At 41.3% G+C, this 25,906-nt stretch overlaps 1 protein-coding gene across 4 annotated transcripts in view; it reads left to right on the top strand.

Annotated features, from left to right (window-relative positions):
- Window positions 1–25,906, top strand: part of jak1 (Janus kinase 1) — a 177,723-nt gene that overhangs the window by 81,860 nt on the left and 69,957 nt on the right. The window contains exons 1-3 of one of the 4 annotated variants that reach the window (XM_078561304.1): window positions 1,502–1,625; window positions 22,183–22,374; window positions 24,456–24,579. The exons of 1 other annotated variant lie outside the window; for it this stretch is intronic. In XM_078561304.1, coding sequence (XP_078417430.1) covers window positions 1,619–1,625; window positions 22,183–22,374; window positions 24,456–24,579 — 323 coding nt within the window. In that variant the 5' untranslated portion in view covers window positions 1,502–1,618. Of the gene's footprint in view, window positions 1–1,501; window positions 1,626–21,985; window positions 22,071–22,182; window positions 22,375–24,455; window positions 24,580–25,906 lie in introns of those variants that run through there. 2 more of the 4 variants (XM_078561302.1, XM_078561303.1) reach the window with 2 other exon arrangements.

Raw genomic sequence — 25,906 nt, forward strand, 5'->3', positions numbered from 1 at the left:
CAATTTAAGATTATCAGTCGGGCTCGCAGTGTGATGCATTTGCATGCACTAGAAGCTGCTTATATTAATACACAGGGCCCTGTTCTTTGCAGACAGAAATAACATGTACGTACATCGCGCCTGTTTCAGTTAAACAAAATAAGTGGCAGCCATTCGCGGACTCATTCCTCAGGGCAATGCCTTGACCAATCAGGGTCAAGCTACCTGGTTTAAATTGCAAACAATGCTTGGCAGTTAACTGTCAGCCACCATTAGTGGTGCATTCTCCATGGCAACGCCACTTGCCAACCAATCAGCACCCTCTTCACATACAGTATAAATTGCGTTTACCCCTTTATATTGGTATTCTTGCAAAGTGTCCTGATGAGTGCAAGTTGAAAAGCTTAGTCACGTCTTTTCTCAGTAGTACTCAAGTTCTGTACTACTAAAGAAAAATATAACTGTCAATTAAATATCCAGATGATAAAGTTTCCACATAAAGAGTGATCAGAATGTCTGGAGAATTTTAGATAATGAACAAAATAACTGCTGTCAAAGAAGTTTCTTCTAATGTTTGAGAGAATGTGAATATCTGTCTATTTAGTATGGATATCACAAACTTGGCAGATGAATGCTCAGCTGTTATCTTTTGTTCCTTGCAGTAGAAGAGAACAGTTCTGTTGGGTAGATAGGGTGCATGTTATTTTCTGTGCATTTGCACAAAATTTTTAAAATGCCATTTTTCTCCTTTTATCCTTCCACCTGCCCTGAAAGTGTTGACATTTGTCAAATTTCATCATCATACCCATGCCTGACACCTGTAGTACATTATGCAGAAAGGGTCACTGGGGAGTGATCAGTTGCAGAAACTTGGTTGATTTATGCCAATACTGAGCCGATGGAATACTGAGTACAGGTACAGCATCCTAACTGCAGGTCTGCCTGAGATAGCCTAGCTTGGCACAGAGGCAGAATTGAATTTGGGATGTGTTTTCTTAATAAATCACAAAATATACCTATTTTTGAGCTGATAATTTTTCTCATATTCGTTGAAGCATTGCACAACATAATTAGTCTGTATATTTGCAATTTTCTGTGCCTCATCTTTTATCCGTACTTATACAGGGAATTGGTTGTTAAGGTCAACCAGTGAGCTCCATATATTAAAGAGTACCATTTGAGAATTTGTTGTTATTTCCATGCATACCCTACACAATCAATAGTCCAGGAGTTGTTTCTGAGCTGGTTTTTAGAAGCATGTTTCCTCGCTGTGAACATTATACCATTATTTTGTCCAGTTTGTAGCCTTTCATTTTGGTTAGAGAGAAAAGAGTATTGAGAAGGGACATGATCCAAGTATTTAAAACATGGTTGAGCAGAATAGATAGTCTGGATATAAGCAAATTGTTTAACTTAGATTATGAGCACAGAACTAGAACATACTAGCGGCATTCCCTCAGTACTGGACTAGAATGTCAACCTTGATTTTTAAGCTCAAGTTCTGCAGTGGAAGTTGAACACACAACCTCTGGCTCAAGGGCAAGAGTGCAATCAATTGAGCTACAGCAGACATCTTATTAAGAATAATGGAGATCATTGAAAACTCTGGAGTAAATTGGACTTCTGGGACCATGGTGATATGCCAAGTAAGGTAAAGATATATCCTATGCCATGCAGGGATAGAGAGATGTTTTGGAATTTTACACTGTATAGTTTTGGGGATGGGCAGACATTTTGCAAAATCTTTCCTTGTGCAACAAAATCAGCAGGCAGAATCCATGATGAGATAGTTTCTACCTGATCTCTGGAAAGTGGAAACTGCATGAGCCAATAACTTATGCTTGTTAAAAGCTATTTTGTGGTCTTCCTTAGTGGAAATATAGAGCATTGCAGATCAATAAGGATATATCTCTTGGGTGGTACAATGTATGCCTCTGATTGCTTTTTCTCAGCAATCATTCTTCTTGGAGGATTGTTCAGAAACCCAAGAATAGGAGTTCTGCCTTCATTACAACTTTCTCAGCATTTATTATATACATTTTAATCTCAATATAGAGTTGCCCAATTCTAATTACCTGGTTATTTAATTCCTTTTAAGCATTAAATTTCAATTTTGTGTGTTTTATATATATTGCTTAATTTGATATTTAGATAATTAGTCATTTTGTAGCACAGAGCTTGCGTATTGCTGAAAAAAGCTATATTTTTATTGAAGCTTTTTGTCTTGCACTCATCAGGACAATTTGCAAGAAAATTCCAATGTGAGGGGAAACAAGATATTTATACTCAATGAGAAGAGAGTGCTGATTGGTTGGCAAGTGGACTCTGATTGGTACAAGTGTTGCTATGGAGAATGCACCAGTGAATGGTGACTGACAGATAACTGCCAGCCAAAAATACGCCTGCCTATCACACAAATGGGGAATGTGTATGAATTTCAGTGGCAGTGTGATGTTAGGTCTGTAGGCCGTACATGCCAAAGACTGGCAGATCGTATCAAGCAGCATGTCCCTTCTGCTGTTAGCAATGGGCAAGCTACGGACCATACCCAACCAGCCTGTGCTTGCAAAACTCAAAACAGTGTCCAACATTAGATGTGATTCCGCGATTGCACAACGTTTGCTAAGTAATCCTCAGTGTGCTAAGAATTACGCTGACAACCAATTTAAGATTGTCATTCGGGCTCACAATATGGCGCATTTGCATGTACTGGAAGCTAATATATTAATACACAAGGCCCTGTTCTTTGCAGACAGACATGTACACACATTGCGGCTGTTTTAGCTAAACAAAATAATTGACAGCCATTTGCTGGTTCATTCCCCAGGGTAATATCTTGACCAATCAGAGTCAAGCTGCCTGGCTTAAATTTCAAACAATGCTTGGCAGTTAACTGTCAGTCACCATCCATTGTTGCATTCTCCATGACAATGCCTCTAACAATCAGAGCCCACTTGCTGACCAATCAGCACTCTCTTCTCGTATAGTATGTTGTTTCCCCTTACATTGGTATTTTCTTGCGAATTGTCTTGATGAGTGCAAGACAAAAAGCTTTGACAAAAATGTCTCTTTTTTCAGCAAAATTTAGATAATTCAAATTCCTAAATGCCAAGAAGAACCTCAAATATCAGGAATAGACTATCATTGAGATTTCCATTTTTAAAACAACAGCCAAATTATACTGCTGGATTTGTCAAATTGAATTCCAGATTGAAGAACGTAATAAAATGGTTTACATGTAAATGCACCTGAAATTCTTCATCAATCAGAAGTCTTTCTTTAATTTGTCTAAATGCTCTCTTTAAATAATTGATTTAGTTCCTATAGTCTCTCTTCTTGTAACATGAAATGAACAGCAAAATCTTCACAACTGTTATCATGAAATTGTCCAATGTGTGTTTGAATGTCTCTTACTAATTTGCTTTAAGGTTTTAAATACTGGTACCTTTTGAGTATTGTTTTCTAGCCAAATACAGTAGCATAAAAAATGCCAGTATAATTAATAGCATGGTTTCTCCAGTAACCCTTTATGGATTCTCGAAAGCATGAAATAGAATTGTATTTGAGCTGATGGATTTTTATGAGGAACTTCCAGTTTCTAGGCAACACTATGTAGCACATCTCTGCACCTCCAGTCTAGGAGAAAATTCAGCCAAAAATATCTGGGAGCAAGTACATGCAAACAGTATCTAATAGACTCGCAGCTGAATGAAACTGTACTATAATATACTGGAATCAATATTATTTAGATTCTTTTTAATGTTTTTTGGTTGTATGTGTGCATATCTTCTTTCTGGTGACTTTTGATCACATTTTCACGCCAACATTTACTATTACAAATTGATATCAATATTTCCAATTTAGTTTTGTTATATTAACTGTGATGATGAAGTTTCAGCCTCTGTGGAACAAGTTTCTGAAGGCATTCTGCCAACTCTGTCACTGTCTTGTGTTTAACTTACATTTAACAATAGGTTGGGCAATTCATTAATATATATCTGCGTGCGCTTCCTGCTTACAAAACCTGATTTCCTGCTGTCTCAGCTCTGCTCTATTGGAAGCCCATTCAAATGATATTTATTCTTTGTGTGAAGCACTTACTGATATAATGTATGAAGTGGAATAGATTGTCAATAATGTGAATCAATTAAGGAAAGTCAGCACAGATTTGTTAAAGGTAAATCATGCTTAACTAACTTCAATTAATTTTTTGATGATGACAACTGATTGATGGTTGATGCTGGTAATGCGGTTGATGTGGACTTCCAAAAGGTGTTTGATAACATGCAATATAGCAAGCCTGTCAGCAAAGTTAAAGCTTATGGAATAAAAAAGACAGAGGCAGCTTGGATACAACATTGGCTGAGTGACAGGAAACAGTGGTGAACTGAACACAGTGGTATTTCTGACTGAAAGAGGTATATAGTGGAGTTTACCAGAAGTTCGTACTAGGACCACTGCTTTTCTTGATCTATATTAAAGACCTTGACTTGCATGCTCAGGGCACAGTTTCAAAATTTGTGGATGACACAAAACTTGCAAGTATTGTGAACTGATAGTGATAGACTTCAAGAGGACATAGGCAGGCTGGTGGAATGGGCAAAAACCTGGCAGATGAAATTTAATACAGAGGAGAGTAAAATGAACAATTTGGTAGGAAGAACAAGGAAAGCAATATTAAATAAAGGATAAAAGCAAAATACTGCAGATGCTGGAAATCTGAAACAAAAACAAAAATAAAAATAGCTGGAAAAACTCAGCAGGTCTGACAGCATCTGCGGAGAGGAACACAGTTGACGTTTCGAGTCCGTATGACTCTTCATCAGAACTAAGGAAATAGAGAAATGAGGTGAAATATAAGCTGGTAGAGGTGGGTTGGGAAATCCTGTCGGAGAGAAGAGCAGTACTTCTTCAAGGTAGGCATTCCTGGAAGAGAAGTAGCAGTCAATTAAACACTAAGATAAAAGCAAAATACTGCGGATGCTGGAAATCTGACCTGCTGAGTTTTTCCAGGTATTTCTGTTTTTGTTTTTGTTTCAGATTTCCAGCATCTGCAGTATTTTGCTTTTATCTTAGTGTTTAATTGACTGCCACTTCTCTTCCAGGAATGCCTACCTTGAAGAAGTACTGCTCTTCTCTCCAACAGGATTCCGCCCCCCCCACCAGCTTATATTTCACCTCATTTCTCTATTTCCTTAGTTTTGATGAAGAGTCATACAGACTCGAAATGTCAACTGTATTCCTCTCCGCAGATGCTGTCAGACCTGCTTGAGTTTTTCCAGCTATTAAATGATACAGTTCTAAAGGATGTGCAGGAGCACAGGGACCTCGATATGAGTACAAATTGCTGAAGGTGACAGGGTAGGGTGAGGAAACGGTTACTAAGGGAGGGCGGACCCTGAGCTTTAATAAATAGAGGCATAGAGTACAAAAGCAAGAAAGTTATGGCGAATCTTTATAGAACTCTGGCTCTGCCTCAACTGGACTATTGTGTTTAATTCTGGGCACCCCATTTTCGAAAGGGTGTGAAGGCATTAGAGAGGGTACAGAAAACATTTACAAGATAAGGGACTTCAGTTAGTTGGATAGATTGGAGAAATTGGGGTTTTCCCTTTGGAGAAGAGAAAGTTGAGAGGAGATTTGGTAGGGGTATTCAAAATCATGAGGAGCCTGAACAGAGTAGATAGGGAAAACCTGTTCCGATTGGTAGAAGAATTGAGAACCAGAATACATCTATTTAAAGTGATTGACAAAAGAACTGGACGTGACAAGAGGAAAAACTTTTTTTGCGCAGTGAGTGGTGAGGATCTGGAATGCAATGCCTGAGACTGTGATGGTGGCAGATTCAATTGTTGCCGTCAAAAGAGAATTATATAATTACCTGGATAAAATAGCAGGGGAATGGGACCAACTGAATCGTTCTTGCAGAGAGCCAGCATGGACACAATGGGCTGAATGGCCTCCTTCTGTGCTGTAACCATTCTATAATTCTATGCTTACGTTTTTAATGGATATTTTCTATGTAAAGTAGTCACTCTGTAGTTATACCTTCCTGCCAGAAGTGATATTTTGGACCCTCTGTTTTACATTTCTCGGCCTTGCTCTCCACTCTCCACTTAAACATTAATTTGTGCTATTTGCCTGCAAACAGTACTATAAAATCAAGATGGAATCTGGAAAAATTGACAAAATGTATGCATTTAAAATGGAGACTGAAGTCTGCATGCCCAGATCCCATGAAAACCAGTTCACCTGAAGATTAAACTTGGCCTTGACTCCCCATGTGTGGCCTACTGTGAAGTCAAACCAGTAAATTTTCTGTAGTACTGCTTGTGGGCAGAGCAGCAGGAGCCCTGGAAGTGAGGAAGTGCACTGAAAGTAGCACAGGAAGTGGCGGGTAGAAGGAATGAGCGGACTTGCTTGAAGTCATTTGGCCTCAATCTCTTTGGGCTAATGAAAGGGGAAAAAATATCAACCAAAATTTTGGCTTTTGATTGCTTTGGAAAGACTTGCTCAGAAGAGTATATATGTGGTTGCCAGGTGAGGATAGCATTGAGCTTGCCTGGTTCAACTGGTTGGCCTGACAATTGACTCATATATGATTACTCAGATGAGTTGCCAAAGATGTTACTAGTGCAGATGGAACTCCAGGGGTAGTCAGTGCCCTAAGGGGAGTGAGTGGCATTTTGTTTAGAAATAAGTTAATTGTCTAGTTATCTATCTAATGACATCTGAGTATGTCATCTCTTGAACACTTTTCCTCTTTTCTGCATCATAAGGTAACATGAATAAAATTGTTCATAATGATGGAATCGGAGGCAAACTTGCAATTTGAACATCGTTGTAGTTCATATCTAAATGGAATATCTACATCTTGTGAAGCACATGATCTGAGCAGGGATATATGACAAAAATCCATGAGCAGTGATTTGAATCACACTGATGCATTGACCATGACTCTATTGTGACTTCTTTGCTTGTGGTTTATCCGATCAGCTTATCGATGGGGTACAAACTGTTATTAGTTGATTGGTATTATTTTCCACCCAGTTTTCTACGCACTGCAGCTCTCGGCCACCAACCAGTACATTTCCTCATTGACCAGTTTTCATGTATGACCCTAGATGGTGAGTGCCAGCAGATCATTAGACAGTGGGTTGGCATCACAATCAAGCTATTTTTTCTTTGCTACACTTGAGCCATCTAGATATCAAAAGGATCATGAATTATGAATGTATTTCTTTCCTTCCAAGGTCTTGGAAGGAAAGACCAATCAGTTCACCCTATCAACACCTCACCTACAGTGCAGGCTTGGGATTGAATCTGGAAGCTTTCTGGTCTGTGAGGCTTAGTAGTGCACTAAGCACACATAATTACCAACATAGTTACTGAGGGGCGTGTGTACATTGTATATGTACAATGAGTTCCTGTTGGAATTTTAAGATTTTGGGCTCGGGAGCCACAGTTACCTGAGATAGGCAGTCGAGTATTCATAAGTAATTTTAAGGTAGTTTATTAAGAATCAACAGTTTAGACCTGATGTGTTACCTAAATAGACGGGAAAGGCATATGGCCCATGACAGGCGAGAGCAATTAATTGATCCCAGAGGACGAATGGACAGTTGGCACAGAATTTGTTGATCTCAGCTTTCTGCTCTCTAGTCGAGTGTTAGGGAACTCTTCCCTCGACCTTCCCTTGTCTTCCCTGATCCATCTTCCTCTGAAGAAGGTGGCTGCCTGATGAGGACTTCCACCTGACATGGACTGCCGCCTGATGAGAACTGGTCCCGGTCTCCAAACATTCATTAATATACTTTATTTCTAGGGGCTAGTAGTTTACCCAATGTCAGTCACTTGTTTGAACCTTTCTAACCAATTAATACAGGACAGGTATCCAAGATGTCAGGTGGTCACTTCCCACCTTGTCCATCACTTACTCGAGGTCACTTTTTAGTTTACCTCATGCTGAGGCACATCTTAGCGACTTAGGATTGTCAACATAGAAGCCTGAACCAAGAGACCTCGACATTTCTAGGGGCTTAGTTGTGTGTTTTTTCTGGACAGAGAAGGAAAACAGTTTCCCTGCCAAGGTGGCCTTATGCTATGCCTAACAATTACATAAGAATTCTATACTTATTCTGAAGCTATCATTTATTAAGGGTCCCATTTCTTAGAGTTCCCCCCTTAATATCCTTATTGACTTCTCAACTAATTTTTAACCAAGATAAAAGCAAAATACAGCAGATGCTAGAAATCGGAAATAAAAACAGAAAATGCGGCAAAAACTCAGCAGGTCCAGCAGCATCTGTGGAGAGAGAAACCGAGTTAATGTTTCGTGTTTGTATGACTTCTTCAGAGCTATAGAGAAGTAGAAATGTGATGGATTTTATACTTTTTAAGAGGGGGTGGAGCAGGTGGAGCAAAATAGGTCGGGGATAAGTGGGAGCTCAGAATAGCCTGGCAAAGATGTCATGGACACAAGACAAAGGGAGTGTTAATGTTAGTGTTAAAGATTAAAGAAGGTGCTGATAGCGGCATAAAGGTAAAATAGAAGAAAGTATTAATGGCAGAACAAGGATCAGTGCTCTGTGAAAGCACAACATAGAAACGAGTGACAGATGGCCCTGTTGGGGGGGGGGGGGGGGGGGGGTGCGGTGTGTGTGTGCGTGCGTGCGGTGGAGGGGGGGCGGTGTGGGTAGAGGGCTAACATAGTTATTTCTAAAATAAAAGCTGTTTCCCTAATGTCTTGATTATAGATCGTATATAGTATGCTGAAGCTACTGGAATTATCTGATTACCATTGACTTGGATTCAGACTCCCCAATTGCAGATCACTTCACTCCATAATATTTCTTATCTTTTTTCATGAGTGTTGTTAATTTCCAGTCTATTTGCATATAAGTACATACAATTGGAGCAACAGATTATGCGTAGACTTAAAAGAGCCTCCAGCTCTCCCTTCACCTATATCCATCTTGTGGATAATTCTTATTAAGCATTATTTCTTCTTAGCCTTCAATTGTCCCAAAATTACTTGTATTCTAATTTTACTCCTTCTGACCATTACCATCTCAATTGTCTTAAAGTCAGATTCTCTATAGAGTATGTCAGTGCCTTGATCATTTAAAAATTGTTTTCTTACTCTTTGGGCCTTGTTATCTATTTCATGTCATGCTATTTGTCAGGTAGCTGAGCATCTCTGGGACCTGTTCTTCAGTGCAGCTTCACCATGCACTCCTACATGTTAGTTACTTCACATGTAACAAATCACTCCTGCACACTCACACCAATGTCCCAATTCCTTCTTTAATCCTCTCTTAGAATTTCACATTCGCAAGGCATCTTCACACGTTTACCTGGTAGTGGCCAGACTGTCAAATTCAGCTCTCTTTAAAAAGTTTATAGGCAAGGACACAAATACTTCCAAGAGAAAGCTTTCAAGTTATTCGTCTCATTTGCACTTTCCTTTCACTACAACGTACGTCAATACCAAATTTGTATATTCCATTAAATGGCACTAAACTCCACCCGAGGTGAGTTATTCCAATTTACATTTGGTGTTGTGTCTTTTTTCCTAACTCTATCTTCTACCTTCAGTCATTTCCTCATACCGTTTTACACATGCAATAGTTACCATCTTATTTTGTTGCTGAGTCCTGGAGAAACTTTACAGTCCAATAAAAAGTTTTCATAACATCTTTAAAACAGAAATTAAACATTTTCACTTGATTCCAGGCATTACCATATTTTGCTCGTTTGTTCTTTTTTTCAAACATTTTATTTTTTCAAAAGGAACCGGCTAGATTGTGCCTGACTTTTTATTTTAAAATTTTTCCAAATTCAAATAGCAGTGTTATTGTGCTGACAGGTTTTGTTAGTGTTCAATTTTCTTCTTCCCTGAACAAACTTTCTGTTTCGATACACAGAAACCACCTAGACTATTTTCTCATTAACCATTTTGAAAAATAAAATTTGTTTATCCCCTTAAACTTCAAGTAAATTTCCCTTTGAATGCTTGAAATAGCAACTCATATCAAGTTATTTTTTCATTCCAATTTCAAAAGAAATTATGCCCAGGCTTGTTGGTTCTAAATGGTGCTCTTACATCAGAGACAGAAGTGCTTACAATCACCTCAGAGGTAAGTTCCACATGTGAGGTAGTCAAGCACTTCATCTCGAAAGATAACAAACGATTAGGACTAACTCTTTGAAAGACAAAGGCTTTGATCCAAATTGTTACCATGCTGTGCTTTATTTCTCAAAACTACTGGATTTCTTGCTGCACCGTCAGTATTCATGGGATCCTGGAAACATGTTTAAAAAACACAAAAACATATTTCACTGTGGCTCTGCTTAGAATCCCAGTGGGTTAACAAGATTGAATCATATCTGTAAACTTAGAAGCTTAACATATAGTAACACCCAAAACATATACATTTAGCAATACAAAAGTCATGTCTGTTTTTCCAAGGGGTGGGACAAAACATTCTCAAATGTATACAATTGCATCACTTTACGTAATTAAAAAAAAATACTCTCCCGATCAAAAGAACCAAACTCCATTTTAAACTCTGCTTTTTAAGAAATTATTTTGTTTTATTTTTTCAACTTTGCCCAAATTCAGATTAAGTTCCAATTGTTTCAAAACCTTTTAATGTTTTGTAAGGCATTTCTCACCTGAGATTTTTTTTGTTGCAACCAGGATTTTAAGATCAAAAGAGTTGAGGAGAGACATCAGCTTCTTAAAAAGACAACACCACATCCATACAGACTAACTGCTGAAAAGGAACAGAATCTTTCCCATATCTCTTTTGTTGTCCATTTTCTCCTTTAAAACAATTTTCAAGTTCTGATGTTCGCTACTTAACCAAATTCGAAAAAAAATGTCAGTAAAGGGTGTTTTTCATTTGAATTTTGGCAGTTCAGAGCATTTGTACCAGAACTAAAGAAGAAAAGTTTGAATTGGTTTTCTGCCAAACCTCTTCAAGACTTAGGTTTATTTTTATATTTTGGGAAACAAACATTGAGTCTTTTCACAGCTGTACAAGTACATTTAATTTATACTTAAAGTCACCCAGTAACTTTATGTTTATGAAGAACAATGACTTGATGGGGTTCTGAATATAGGGTATGCTGGGGAATAGTATAGCTTCATGGGGTTGGGATAAGGATCGTGGATAGTGGCGTTGGAGAAGTCAGAGTCGACTAACCTTAATTACTGATGGCCTCCATTATCAACAGTGCCGTCTACTGGCCTCCTACGATCCTTGTATTCGCATGGCCTGTGTTTCTGCCTCCAGCCTCTGTAACCGCTACTCAACAAGGTTGGGACTCATTGCACAGCGAAGAGGGAGAGCAGTGTTCACTGTTACTGTCAGCCTCCACAATGTACCTATTGTGGCAGTCTCATGCATAGTGGCCCCCCAGGCGGTTACAATTGAAACAGCACGCTGGAGTGGCCTTCTCGGCAGCAAGTTCCTGAGTGGTCCAGGTTTCTGGCTACACTTAATCTTCGTGGGTGCTCAGGGGCAGTTACCAGGGATCTGGTCCCAGAAAGTGCCAGTATGGTGGATCAACTTGTCCCAGGCAACTTTCTTACTGTTATGAACGTGCAACCCATTCTGGACTAATGGCTGGAGTCCCTTCAGGAAAAGACTCTTAAAATTTGGGGTGTCAAAGTATGTATTTTTACCATCCACGTCCTCCTTCTCTTCCACCCCCTGTGGGTCTTACGGCAACAGCCATGAAGTCTCTCTGCACTTGGAATTTCGGTGGGGGAATGTTTGATGATAACTAGGACCTTGTGAAAATCAAATATTTTCTTCCCCTAGGGCCCTAAGCAGGTCAGCCTCCACGTCCTTGATTGTAGTAAAACACAGGGAGTGGTTTGCTTCAAGGGAGGACAAACTTTGTGGCCGAATTAACTCCCTCAAAGCTCCCCCTACATCTTATAACTCCTCACTTATAGCCAGGCGGTTTCTATCTGTAAATCAATGTTTTCGTTTGGCCTAGTTTTTTCCTTGTGTAATACAGTCTATCATGTGCAACATAACTGATTGTGCAAGAAAGCATTGCTGTTCTGTCAGCCATCACTTTTGCAACTTATTAGCCTGTCCTTTTACAGCTGAATAAAAAGTCCAAGCAGTTAAAGAAACACGTGCAGCGTAGGCCGACTTATTCCGGATTTTTTTCAACTTAATCTTTCCTTTCTGAACCTCTTTAGAAAGCCTATCAAAGCGCCACTTGTCATCTCCGTCGCACTCTTCTACAGTTCCCAGGATGTCTTTCGCTCCAGGTGCGCCTGTTTTCTCAGTCAGTCTCTCTATAAGTCATTCCCTAGCATATGCCAATGCCATTGGGACTCCTGATTTCACTTAATAACTACTCCACACATGTTTAACTGCAACCTAAGACTGTTGCTTCTCAAACTTCAAGCCAATAATACCTCGACTATTGTGGATCCCACTTCTGAAACCAATCTGTAAGATTTTGGATTCGGGAGCCACAGATCCCTAAGATAGAGAGTCACGTAGTTGTACGTAATTTTAATGTTGTTTATTAAGAAGCAACAGTTTAGACATGATGTATTAGCTAAATAGACAGGAAAAGTGTACAACCCATGACAGTTGAGAGAGGTTCACTGATCCCATTGGCACAGAGAGTGTCGATCTCAGTTGATATCTGTGCCATATTGACTTTATGAATCTCCATATACTTTGAGGTAAAGTCTATCATGAGAAAATATATTGAGAGCAGTTCACCAATGGCCTTTAGTTTTGAATAAGAGGTATAAATGAGCTAATTGTGGTCTGTCTCCACCTTATTCATTGTGTGCCCTGAATCATTTACATTTACTGTAAGAAATGTACTCATAAAGAAACATTCTCCTTATTGCCAAAGTTATCTTTAAAAGCTATAATTGCTAAGTAAGAAATATTCTCCAAAGGATACTTTCTAATTGCAAATGCAAATATTAAATGTGCAGAAGAAGGCCTAGCATATAAAATAAAACATTTCATAATGGAATTCTGTTACTAAGTATTGAAAACATAATGGCCCTGATTTTAAAGGGCAGGGTAAGAGTGTGTGCAAGCACCAGAGCGGATGGCACTCCTGGAATCAATAGAGCTGTCAGCCTGGTCAAGATCCACTACCTGGCAGGCTAAGGGAGGCAGGCATTTGAATGGCAGGAGGCTGCTGCCAGGAATCCCTGTGAACGGTCCTCCCTCCCTGACAATCAGTTAAATGTAGTGGGGAGCGGTGGAGCAATTGCAGTATGGGGAGGGAAGTGAAGCCCTGGATAAAGGAGGCCAAAGCCTTCCTTGTGAGTCAGGTTGAGCTTGCCTGGCCCACAAGAAAACTTAGAAAAATGTAAAAACCTTACCTACCAGGGTCTCTTCTGGCCCTCAACAGGTTTGGCCTGGCACTAAAGCATCACTATTCCCCTACTTAGGACACAAACTAAAATTGCAGTTGGGTCCAGATTATGCACATTCAAAGCAGGATCCTGCAACCTGCTTGTGAGCATTCTGCTTCCCTGCTCAAAAGCTAATGTTAACAGGTTTCCTTTGTCTGTCTTATCTAAACCTATCATAATCTTCGACACCTCTATCAAATCTCCCCTCAATCTCCTTTGCTCCAAGGAGGACAATCTCAGTTTCTCCAACCTGACCTTGTGGCTAAATTCTCTCAACCCAGGGCAAGGGATTTACAGCAAGCATGCTGATAACAAAGGCTATCACAAACTGGACAGTGCTAATTCTATGCCGTTCCAGCAAGGGCAGAACCATAATACCCAAGTACACTACTGCAGATGCTGGAAATCTGAAATAAAACAGAAATTGCTGGAAATACTCAACAGATCTGGCAGCATCTGTGAAGAAAAAAGGAGTCAATGACCTGAAGCCTTAACTCTGTTTCTCCCTACAGATTCTCTCTGACCTGCTGAGTATTTCCAGCATTTTCTGTTTTTATCAGGGCAAAACCATCACAGATGTTAATAGTTAAATAAGTTCTGTGCTTATAAGACACACACACATAACTCTACTTACAATGACAGTTGTAATCTATTTAAATGCCATTGAATATTCAAACTGTTAATTTAAGTTTAGCAAGAAAAAAATGCAGAAAGGCCTTTAATCGCTGCAGATATCCTCTGTGCAAAACATAAATGATGTAAGATTTCCTTCCCAATTTTCTATATGTGGACTCATGGTGGGTAAAGCTCTGAAGGCACAAACAGCTCTCCAGTATCTCTCCAAAGTAATCATCTTTGATGGGACAATCTAGGCAGGCTATTCAATCCTAGGAAGATATTGTAATCAACTCATATTGTGTCCTCAGCTAATGTCCATATACACACTTTCCACCAAGAGTCACTGGATCACAATAAGGGGCAAGAATCTCTTCCTCCTTAGTCCAGAGATACTCAAGTCTTCACCCCAAATGACATCATCTGAATGAGGAATTGAACCTGAATGAGGAATTTTCCACACTACAAATTGCATTTTTGCACAAATCCTTGGGGGAAACCTACTTCACACACATTTATTTTAAACTCACTGTAGAAATTAGCCAACCAGTCATGCCTGTGGTAACATTATCTGTCCAGAATGCTAATACTGTAAATGGGAAAACACTTTGAACTTTTACCAAAACATTCATTTCCTGTTTCACTGAATTCACGACCATATTCAAAGAAACAATTAGTTTTGCTTTGTTGAGTTACACAAATGGGAAATTCCCACAAAAATATCAGCAGATTCCAGTAAATGCATTCTACAGATGACACACTATAACTGGAAAGCTACTTAAACACTATTGGTGAGTATCTAACCAAAATTTTCAGTTAGTTGGTCACTAACACCAAAATCTTCTATCAGGAAACAATGGGCCAAATTTTGTGATAAGCAAGGTTAATCCGGTATGGTAGCAATATAGTTTTATTACTGGACCAGTAAAAGAAGCCTGGACAAATGATCTGGAGACATGGGCCAGAATCTTCTGTTCGGCATGTGGGGGCGGGCCCCACACGCCGATGCGTAAAATGACACACGGTGACGTCGGGCTGCACCGGAGTTGGCTGCATGCCTGCCGAACTTCAAAGGCCCGTTAAGGCCATCAATAACCCAATTAAACTGATTGTCTGTCTGGGCTGCCCATCCAACCTTAAGGTTGGCAGGCGAAGAGCCCAGGTGGCCTTCACATTTCTCATGAAACCTCATCCACGGGCGGGATGAAGTTTCATGAAGGGTTTATAAATTAAATAAAAAATTCTATTAAAATATATAAACATGTCCCAGCTCATGTGACACTGTCACATGGGGGGACATGCCTGAGTAACTTTTTTCTCTTTTTTGCAAAGTTTTATTCTTAACTTAATCTCCCTGAGGCAGCTCCGTGCCTCAGGGAGATTTCTGCGCTCTTTCGTGTGCATGCGCGAAAGAGCACAGGCCCCGACTCTCCCTCTCTCCTCTCCCCCCGCCCACACAGGTAGCGCTGAGCGCTTCCGGGTGCACATCATGCTGGGCGGGCCTTAATTGGCCCGCCTACACAAAATGGCGTGCAGCCGATCACGGGGACGCCCACCCGCGCCTGCTCCCGAACTGCCCGCCCGACTGGGAGAAAATTCTCCCCATGAGTTCAAATACCACCATGGCTGCTAGTAAATTTAAATTCAGTTAATTAAATAAATCCAGAATAAATAGCTAGTATCGGTAATGTTGACCAAGAAATTTCCAGATTATGGTAATAACTCCTCTCGTTCACTAATGTTCTTTAGGGGAGGAAATTTGCCATCCCTACCTGGTCTGGTCTATATGTGACTCCAAATCACAGGAATGTGATTCTTGACTCTTTAATTGACCTCTGAAATGGCCCAGCAAGCTACTCAGTTTGACCAAACACCACCCCCTGCAAGTTCCTCTCCAAACCCACACACTTTCCTGACTTGGAACTATATCCCATCTCTTTTACTGTTGCTGAGTTAAAATCCTGGAACTCCCTTCCTAACAGCACTGTGGGTGTACCTACACCAGATGGACTGCAGCGGTTCAAGAAGGGGGTTTATCACTACCAACTGAAGGGCAGTTAGGTATGGGTAATAAATACTGGCCTAGCCAGCGAAGTCCACATCCTGTGAAAGGATAAAAAAAACACCATGATAAAGGACTGCAGTGGTTCAGAAGGCAGCTCACCACCACCTTCTTGAGGCCAATAGGAATGGGTAATAAATGCTGGCGTTGATAGTCATGCCCACATCCTGTGAATGAAATAACATTCAAGGAGAAGGCAAACCAGTCAAATTACAAAAATATTTGATATGACTTAACTTAAATACAATTATGGTGAAACTAGCATATAAGAAAATATTGTAAAAATATTTTAACTTGCCTATGAAGTGCCCTACTTCTATCAGAAATGCTTGTATTGCATTTTGTGTTTTGAAACCCAGACTGAATTTTTGTCAGAGGTTTAGGGCTTGACTTTGTGCTCCACCCCAAACTGCCACATACTATTGCTGATCTGTCACACTCTGTCCCAGGACCACGCTGCACGCTGACCTATTCCAATTTTGATGTTTCCTCTGCCCATTAAGTCTACTTGTCTTAATCAATGTTCCCCACCATCCCTGCCCTCCCTGCCACCGCCCCTGCCAAAGTGTTCAACCTATTTTCGGTAAAGCTCACCTTTTTACAGACCTCCAACACTTGTTGCTAGCATAGAGATGATTTTCAGTACTAAAAACACATGCACTGTATTTGCTGTTTGTTATATGGTTCTAAAAAGATCTTATTGCATTTAGCATTTAAACTGGCCTAAATGACCCTGAAAACAGTTTGACGAATGCAGGGAAAATTGTGGAATGGTTTGGTGGAGTTAAAAGGTAAAGACCATGGTTCCTAGCCCACCTCTCCATCAGTTGTAAAACATTTTGACAATTTACTACCATCACCAGTACTGCCTGACCAATGACGTCACTGATTGCTGGTAGACCCAAGAGACACCCTTCCCAAAATTGCTAACCTTTGGAACCACAATACCTGGTTACCTTCCTTTCCTACTCATGCTACCACTCCAGTGATTTCCGAGGCCCTCCCACCTCCTCTAGTGCTCACTGTTCCTTGTTTGGATGCATCTTTACAATGGTGAATTTTGAAAGCTGAATTTTGTGGTTCCCTGCCGGCCATAGTTTCAGTGGAGGGGCACGTAAAATACAAGGGGTGGAAAGCCCACCACCTGCCCGCCCGCCCACCCTTGAGCTGTCCCCCATAACATAGTGGGTAGACAGGTGCAAAAATCGGCAGCCAGCCTGCCATTTTTAAATAAATAAATGGTCAATTGAGCTTGTTACCAAGCCCATTGACCAGAATAATATGCTGCCCATGCCGTAAAACGGTTGGCTGGGTAAGAGGGTGGGAGTGAACAGGCTTTTCTTTTTAAGGAAATTTCTTTCAAGGTGGGAAGAAAGGGGGCACATCCTTCGGGGGGTGTGCGTCAGGGGTAGTTCCCCCCACTCAATGATGATACCTCCTCCCTTTGTTCCTTCCTGTCTGGCCTCCAAAACCCACCCCCTTGCGCCCCATTTCCTGGGCCCCCTGATTCCTCTCCGTCCAATACCCTGACTTACCTTTCTGAGATCCATGTCCTCATCCCCTGTGGACCTCCTTGCAGAGCCAGCCCTGCCAGCTGCTGAGTTCTGGCACTGCTGGATCTGCTAAAGGTGCCAGAAACTCTCGAGAGAACGACTTTCTTCCACCGAGGGGAGGAAGTCCTACTCTCTGCTCATCCAGCCGGACATCAGCACGTCATGGCTGGGGGGGGAGTGGGGCAGGCATCTTTCAGGTGCGTCGGCTGCCGGCCGACTTGTGCAAGAGGGTGGGGAGGCAGAGTGGTGGACAATATGCCCCCCATGAAATCCAGCCCTGTATTTCAGGCTGCTTTCTTCCTATTTGGTATTTTGTGTAAAGCGATTGGAGAGAAATAGAGGAGGGGAATTGGGGTTAGGGGAGGATGGGGATGGGTACAAGATAGTGGGGCCCAGTAATTCTGATTGGATAGTCTGCGGTGAACCACCCCATTATGTTAGTATTTGGGGGCTTTGTACCAGAATTGAAGTTTGTGCAACTGGCTTGACCATTTGTTGGTGTGCAGTTAGAGGCTGTGGGCTGCATTTTACCTGCCCCCGTCAGGCATGTTTTCGGCAGGGCGGGGCACATAAAACAGGATGGGTGCCCACCCTACTATCTTACCACCCAGCTCACCCGTCATATTTAAATAAATAATTAGGGGGTCAATTGAGCTTGTTAACAAGCCAGTTGACCCCAATAATGTGCTGCTGATGCCATGAAACAGTTGGACGGGTGTGGGCAGGCGGCTTTTTAAAAAAACTTTTTCAAAGGGCGGGAAGGAAGGGGTGTTACTAAATTCAGGGGGTGCCCTTTGCAGATCCACCCCCACTTAAGATAGTACCCCCCATTTTTTCCTACCCGCCTGCTGCATTACACACACCACCCCCCCATGCCCAAGACCCTGGACTCACCTAACTCCGGGATCCATCGGGCTTCTTTTTGTTCCTGGTTGCAGTCCTGGCAGCGCCCACTAATGCGCTCTTGACACTGTTGGGACTGATGAAGCTGCTGGCCAATTGGATTGGCTGGTAGCTCCTGAGGGCGGGACTTCCTTCCCAGTTAGGGGAGGAAGTCCAGCATGTTATGGCGGCGGGGTGGATTGGCGTGGAGGGGGTTGGCTCCATGCCAACATTGTTGGAGGAGTGGGGTGGAGGGGCAGAGGTGCGATCCTTCTGCTCTGTAAATCTAGACACTGTTCACTTATCTATTTGAAATATAGAATGAGATATTTTTACTGTTTGAAATATCTATTTGTCAGTTTACTATCCCAGCTGCAATCTAGTGGAGTATTTAGTCTACTGTCTTCCAAAGTCCAGGCAAAGACATGTGATCTAATCAGTAACCAAAATACAGTGGGGACAGTTTTCTGTTGATCGCTGCTACAAATTCCTTACACATTGAGAATGTGAAGGAGAATTTCCTAGATGTTGAACTGTCACGTTCACAAAGATAAGGGCTCTCCAACAGGGTTTGTCTGAGACATTGGTGGCGAGGAAAGTAACTAACAGAAAAGCTCAAGAATGTAACTGAATTCCCTCCTGTTAATCTGTCAGTGGAGGAGGAGGGAGAGGACTGAAACTAGAGGTGATGAGCGGGATGGGAGGAGGTTGGAGAGATTCAACCATGAGAAACGCATAGACCTTTTGGAGAGAGAAAGAAAATTTGAATTAAATCTGGGACATCAGAAATGTTTTCCCAGTGGTGGCATTTTCCAAATAGTTTAGAATATTGGCAGAAAAAGTATAGGAAAAAGTTTCCAGTGAACTTCGACAGTATAGAGAACAAAGGCCATGAAACTGTTGAAAATGTTAGCAAATAGAGATAGTTTAAGTAAGTTATATTTGTATTTTTGGGTGTTAGGAATGAGTTTTAGCTTTAAAGTTTAAGTTTGATTTGTATTTCTGTATTTGTGTGTTAAGAAAAGGTCAAGTTGAGTTTTAGTTTCACTTTAAAAGGTACCTGCATTTCTAATCAGAGCTTTACAGATGTTCAAGCTAAGTTAAACAAACAAGAGTAGAAAAACTATACTGTTGCCAGCAACAATGGTCCACAGAAATAGGTCCCTCCCACAGACACACACAAGAAACTAGAAACAGCAGTTTTGAGTTTGGTTTATGAAGACAGCTGCCAAGCAGAAACAACCTAGAAGTGACAGATAACCAGTTCCAAGCTAAAGTTGGTTGAAAGTAGCTGCCAGAGAGAAACTGGAGTAAAGGGGACAGATAGCAAGTCCCAAGCTAAAGAAAAAGCCCCAGAATCCAGGGGAGTGGAACAGGAGAAAGACCCAAACAGACCTTCTAGTCAAAGGAAGAACAGGAACCTGGAAAAGTGAAGTTAAGAGTGTGGGGCAGAGAGAAAGGCTCCAAGCTTCAGATTTAAAGAGACAAAAACTGCAGAAAGCAGGTTTAAAGAGATAATAGCTCGCAAGAGGCCACAAGGACCTAAGAGACAGCTGGAGGTCAGTAACCCTTTGCTATGGGCATGTGAAGCAGTGGTACTGTTGATGGCTGAGTCGGTGAGAGAAAGCTTCAGTTTGGAGAAGATTCCAAAGCGAGTTCTTGGAGAGTGGAGACTGGAAACCCTCGTGCGAAAGATGGAGTTCATTGAGACTGGTTGGCTCATGGTGACAGGAGTCTGAGGAGAATTGAGGAGAGTTCCATAGTATCTGGTTGAGGTGGCATCTGTCACTTGGTTTCAGAGTGTGGTGTGTCTGACCACAGGTCACCAATTGGTTTACATGGACTGTGTACTTAGTGTGAACATTAGAGTATAAGATAGTTTTAATTTGTGCTATCTTACAAATCTGTATATATCTGTAAAGGTATAGTTGTGGATGAAGGAGTATTGTAATATAGTTCATCTTGTTCAATAAGTGTTTTATTCTTTTGTTAAGAGTTCATTAGCTGACTTCAGTGACTCCGTTCAGTAGCTAATCTCCACGTATCTAAACAAACAAATTAAAGTTAAAATCTATCAAGCTGGGTTCCACCCTGGGATCAGGCTTGTCCATTACGGTCTGGATTTTCACGGAGTCAGGAAGATTCTGTGGATCTTCAAAAATGGCAGGTCCCAAATTTGGATGTCCCGCTCCATTCCTTGCCAGAACCATTTTGCTGGTAGGGGAAAAGGGACGGGATGTGATTTGCACAGGTATGAGTCTCAAATCTGGTGCTCCGATTAAAATTTATTGAGAGTTGAAACAGACCCCATTTTGGCTGATGGGAGTCATAAATTGAAGGAGTAGACGTAAATGCTCTTGAAGGGCGGATAAGGTCTGTATAACTGTCACAATCTGAAGTTTTTAAAATCCCTGCTCTTTAAACTTTAAAAAACATAGGCTGCAGCTGTCAGTGAAAGTTTAAAAACCCTCTGTTGGACAGCTTTGATCAACGGGTGTAAGTTAGAAAATATTTTAGCATCTGTTCATGCAATTTCAATAGTATTCTCTGTTGGCATTTCCCCAAGGGCTATTATTATGTCTTATATAATGCTTGATTGAGTTTTGAAAGCAACAATTATCTCAGCATGGGGTTCTGAATTCACAGTTTGACATCTTAAAGAGTCTATTAAAGAATTAGCTATCTTTCATATGGTTATTGAAAGAAATGTTTTTTGTTTTATAAGAAATTGACCACTTGAGATTTAAAAGCTCTGAATGGATTTATGAATGGAGCTTTTTCAAGTATGTAGGAATGAGAGCTTTATTAGAATGTTAGAAGTTTATTTTTTTCACCTCCACATGGCTCCTGAGGCCTGCCCATGGCGAAGACTGGGTGATTGGCTATGGAGGTGGCATGGAAGGTATGAAGGGGCAGGGAGTGGGTGGGGGGGGTCATGGGTTGGCATTGAATTGGCATGGGTGGTGTGAGGGGCCATGATGGGTGATGGGCATGAGTTGGCATCGAGGGTATGAGGGGCTTATGGGTGGGTGGGGCCATGGGTTGTCATGAGGGTATGCAGGGATGGGGTGTTTGATGGGCTGTGAGGGATAGAGGGCCTAATAACTTCTAAAACAATTGGGACAAAGCCCCAGAGAAGCAGGGCGGGCCTTCTGACCAGCCCACCTCAGCACTCCCTGGCCCTGTGGCTGCCTATGCTCCGCTTCTGGGGTTGGCATCCCCACTCCATCCCATACCCATCCCCCGGAGTGAAAATTATGTGTATTGGGGTACTGTTTACAGAAATTTCACGACTCAAGCTACCTGCCTTGGTAGCCAAAATCTGGCCCTATGATTCTTAGTTGCTTATAGCAATTACTTACAGACTTCCATCCGTTAAGTACTTGTTACTTAGAAGGCAATTTTAACCTAATTCACAAAGCAGGAAACCCACAGAATTGGGTGAAATGTTGGTTTTACACCCCACCCAATATCACCCTCCACTGACTTCGAATGGAGAGTAAAATCTGCCAGGCTTTTAAATCAGCGGTATACCAGATCCTGTCAGCTAAAATTGCCTCTGGTAAGTTGTAAAGGTGAAATGTTATCATCCACTACCCAATTTCTGCTCTACCCCACTTTTCTTTCTGTGTATTGAGCAAAATAATATTTTAACAATTTGAATCTTCCTGCAGAATCTAAATGTAAGTGGACCCATGCAATGGCCTTTTGCCTGAAAAAAAGAAAATCAAACATGTTGCAAATGCTTGCAACAATTCCGGAGAAAGGCTTGGAGGTGCTCGTGTATGTGTCTAGCTCATCCATAAAATGCCATGAGGGTGAACATATTGCTGAAGAGCTGTGCATTGAAGCTGCCAAGAAATGTGGTAAGAATATGGATATATTTTTCATGTGGATATCTTTTTGAATAAGTTTTTTTTCCTAAGAGCATACGAGCATATGAAAATGGCAGGCAGGAAGTTACCTGTTGGTCCACCTGGCCTGTCCCACACAACCATAAAGCCTAATGCAAAATAATACATACATAGCCCACCCACCCCAGCCATGTGAACTCCTGGGAGTTGAATAAAAACACAGGATAATTGCAGGGTGCAAAGAACTCCGAAATTCTCCTCCAACTCCCTTTATGTTTAATATTTCAACTGCCATGTGCATAAAACTACACTTTTCTCAGAAAATCAGCTACCAAGCATGAGTCCAATCCCTCAGAACAGCTTGATCTGTTTGCAGTGGTTGAGCACCTTCTTGGTATATCCTGGTATCTTCTGCAAGAGGTTGGGCACATAATGTGATCCAAGGTTTTCATCAGTGCCACAACAGCTGGCTGCCAGAAAGCGTGAAGGAACATTCTGGCATGATTCCACAGTTCAGTATTTCTTCTATATTCTCTTTCCCATCTGATGGATTTTTAACACTACCTCACTCTGTTCAAATTCAAAACTGAGTAGAGGAAGACTTGTATTTGTGTCCATTCCCATGACATAACATTCAGTCTTACACCATTGTGATGCTGTAAGAATCTTCAAAACTAGTCGATCGCCCTTAACGTTGCACGTGGAGAGTTGAGAAACTGAACTGGACCAGCCATATAAATGCCATGGGCTACCAAAGCAGGTTGGAGGTTCACCCCCTCCATCATCAGCGAAGCATAACAATAGTTATTATCTACAGAATTTCTACAACTCGCCAAAGCTTCTTCAACAGCATTTCGATAGAAAGTTGGGACCCTAATGTTTCCAAATTGCCATGAGGTGTTATATTGACAACTCTTTCCTTTGGGCAATAACTTTGGATTTTTGAGACCATTCACCATTTTTAATATTTTATAGAAGACACTGCTTCACTTTCTACTGAGTTTCAGTTGGAATAGTCCTTTGGCATCTATAGGTTTGATGTCAAAAATTTACAAAGCATGGGCAGGGTTTAAGTTTTAATACATTGGGCCATGTTGCAAGAGGGCACAAGTCTGAGCCCACAATGTTACCAATTACAACAGGACCACTATTAAATAGTGCTAAGTAGAAGCTAGTGGGAAAGGAAAGAAGAGAGACAGCCATTTTCCCAGTTTCCCTCCTCAGTATTCAGCTGTTTTCACAAACGAAAGCAACATTCTTTAAATTGAGAAACTGGGTTGAAGGGCCATGGTTTAGTTTTGGTCACTACAAAACTTAAAAAGTGTAGGAGAAACAAGAGAGAAAAATAAAAGTTCAGAGTATCAAGCACAATAATAAAATATTTTAAAACTTGATTATTGGGATTTGGATGTTGCTGGCAAGGCCAACATTTATTGCCCCTCCCAAGCTGCCCTTGAGAAAGTGCTGATGAGCCACCTTCTTGAATCACTTCAATCAACATAGCAAAGATATTTCCATAATGCTGATGAGCAGAAAGTTTCAGGGTGTTGAAGAAATTGAAGAGATAGCAATATATGGCAGGGCCAGGATGGTGTGTGACTTGGCTGTGCAGTTCCCATGCATTTACTGCCTTTGAACATACAGACATAGGAACATACAAATGAGGAGCAGGAGTAGGCCATTCAGCCCCTTGAGCCTACTATCCGTCATTTGATAAGATCATGGCTGATCTGATTGTGGTTTCTACTTTCCTGTCTACCCCTATACTCTTTGACGTCCTTGTCAGTCAAGAATCTATCCGCACCCGTGCACTTCCAACCAGAAGTGAGAGCCCCTTGGAGCATGCCTCCCCACCTAACTGGGTAAGTGAAAAAAAAGATAAGACTTTCTAGATGATGGAGGTTGCAATTTTGGAAGGTGCTAATAAAGAAGCCTCGATGAAAGAGCATCAAAACTGATTATGATTGGGTTTGGAAGAATTGGTGAATGGTCTGTTGAAGGCTTAATGGGCTGACTGACCTTTTGTTACATCTCATTGTGTGTCTAATTTAATTCCGTATTTGAGGTGACATTTTGACTTTTTCTTTTATCAGGTATTTCTCCATTATGCCAGAATCTCTTTACTCTGTATGACCCAAATAAAAAACTCTGGTTTTCACCCAATCACATCTTCAAAGTTGATGAGCAAACATCCCTGAAGTTACATTATCGAATGAGGTAGGATTTAAATATTCTTTCTTGTGACACTGTAACATGTATAAAACACCAGAGGATATTTCGTCCATTAAATTTTCAGGTGGGGAAGTGCTAATTTTATTTTTTGTAATTTTACTCTATTCTGTCAAGTGATCATTTTTCAGATGAAACCTAGACGTTGAGTGTTGGCTGGCAGTTCAGTCATGAGAAGCTCTCAAGGCCAGACCTGGTTATTGCAAAGTTTAAAATGGGGTGGAATTTAATCCAGGCAATGGGGGGCTTGTCCACTGATGAGGCAGCGAGAGCTCCGTGTCGCCTCCTTTGGGCAAGGCCTGCCATTAAATGGCCAGCAGTGGGCCTTCCCCAGGATCAAGGACCCTAGGGCTACATACATACACAAACATATGAATTATGAACAGGGTAGGCCATTCGGCCCTTTGAGCCTGGTCTGCCATTCAATATGATCACGGCTGATCTGATTATGGCTTCAACTCCATTTTCCTGCCCACAGCCCCCCTTAACCTTTGACTCCCTTGTTGGTCAGAAGTCTATCTACATCTGCCTTAAAAATATTCAATGACCCTGTCTCCACCATTCACTGTGGAAGAGAGTTCCACAGGCTCATGACCCTCTGAGAGAAAAAATTCTCATCTCCATCATAAATGGGAGACTCCTTATTTTTAAACTGTGCCCCCTAAATCAAGTCTCTCCCATGAGGGGAAATATCCACCCTGTCAAGTCACCTCAGGATCTTATATCTTTCAATAAGATCACCTCAGTCTTCTAAACTCCAGCGCGTACAGGCCCAGCCTGTCCAACTCATAAGATAACCCCTCCCCCTGAGTGAGCTGAGCTGAGCTGAGTGAACCTTCTCTGAACTGGTTCTTATGCAATTATGTCCTTCCTTAAATAAGGAAATCAACACTGTACACAGTACTCTAGATGTGGTCTCACCAATGTCCTGTAGAACTGTAGCAACAATTCCCTACTTTTATATTCCATTCCCCTTGCAATAAACGGAAACATTCCATTTGACTTTCTAATCACTTGCTGTACCTGCCCTTAAGTGGGCATCACTTCCTGATTCATGTATCAGGACACCCAGATCTCTCCATTTAAATAAAATGCTGCTTTTCTAGCCTCCCTGCCAAAGTAGATAAGTTCACATTTTCCCACATTACACTCCATCTGCCAAACTTTTGTGCATTCACTTAACCTATTTATATCCTTTTGCAGACTCTTTGTCCTCTCCGCAACTAACTTTTCCACCAGCTTTTTGTCATTAGCAAATTTAGCAACCATACATTTTGTGCCTTCATCTAGATCATTGATATAGATTGTAAATAAT

The sequence above is a fragment of the Cetorhinus maximus genome, chromosome 17 (genome assembly GCF_964194155.1).
Source record: "Cetorhinus maximus chromosome 17, sCetMax3.hap1.1, whole genome shotgun sequence".
In the NCBI taxonomy this organism is placed as follows: Eukaryota; Metazoa; Chordata; class Chondrichthyes; order Lamniformes; family Cetorhinidae; genus Cetorhinus; species Cetorhinus maximus.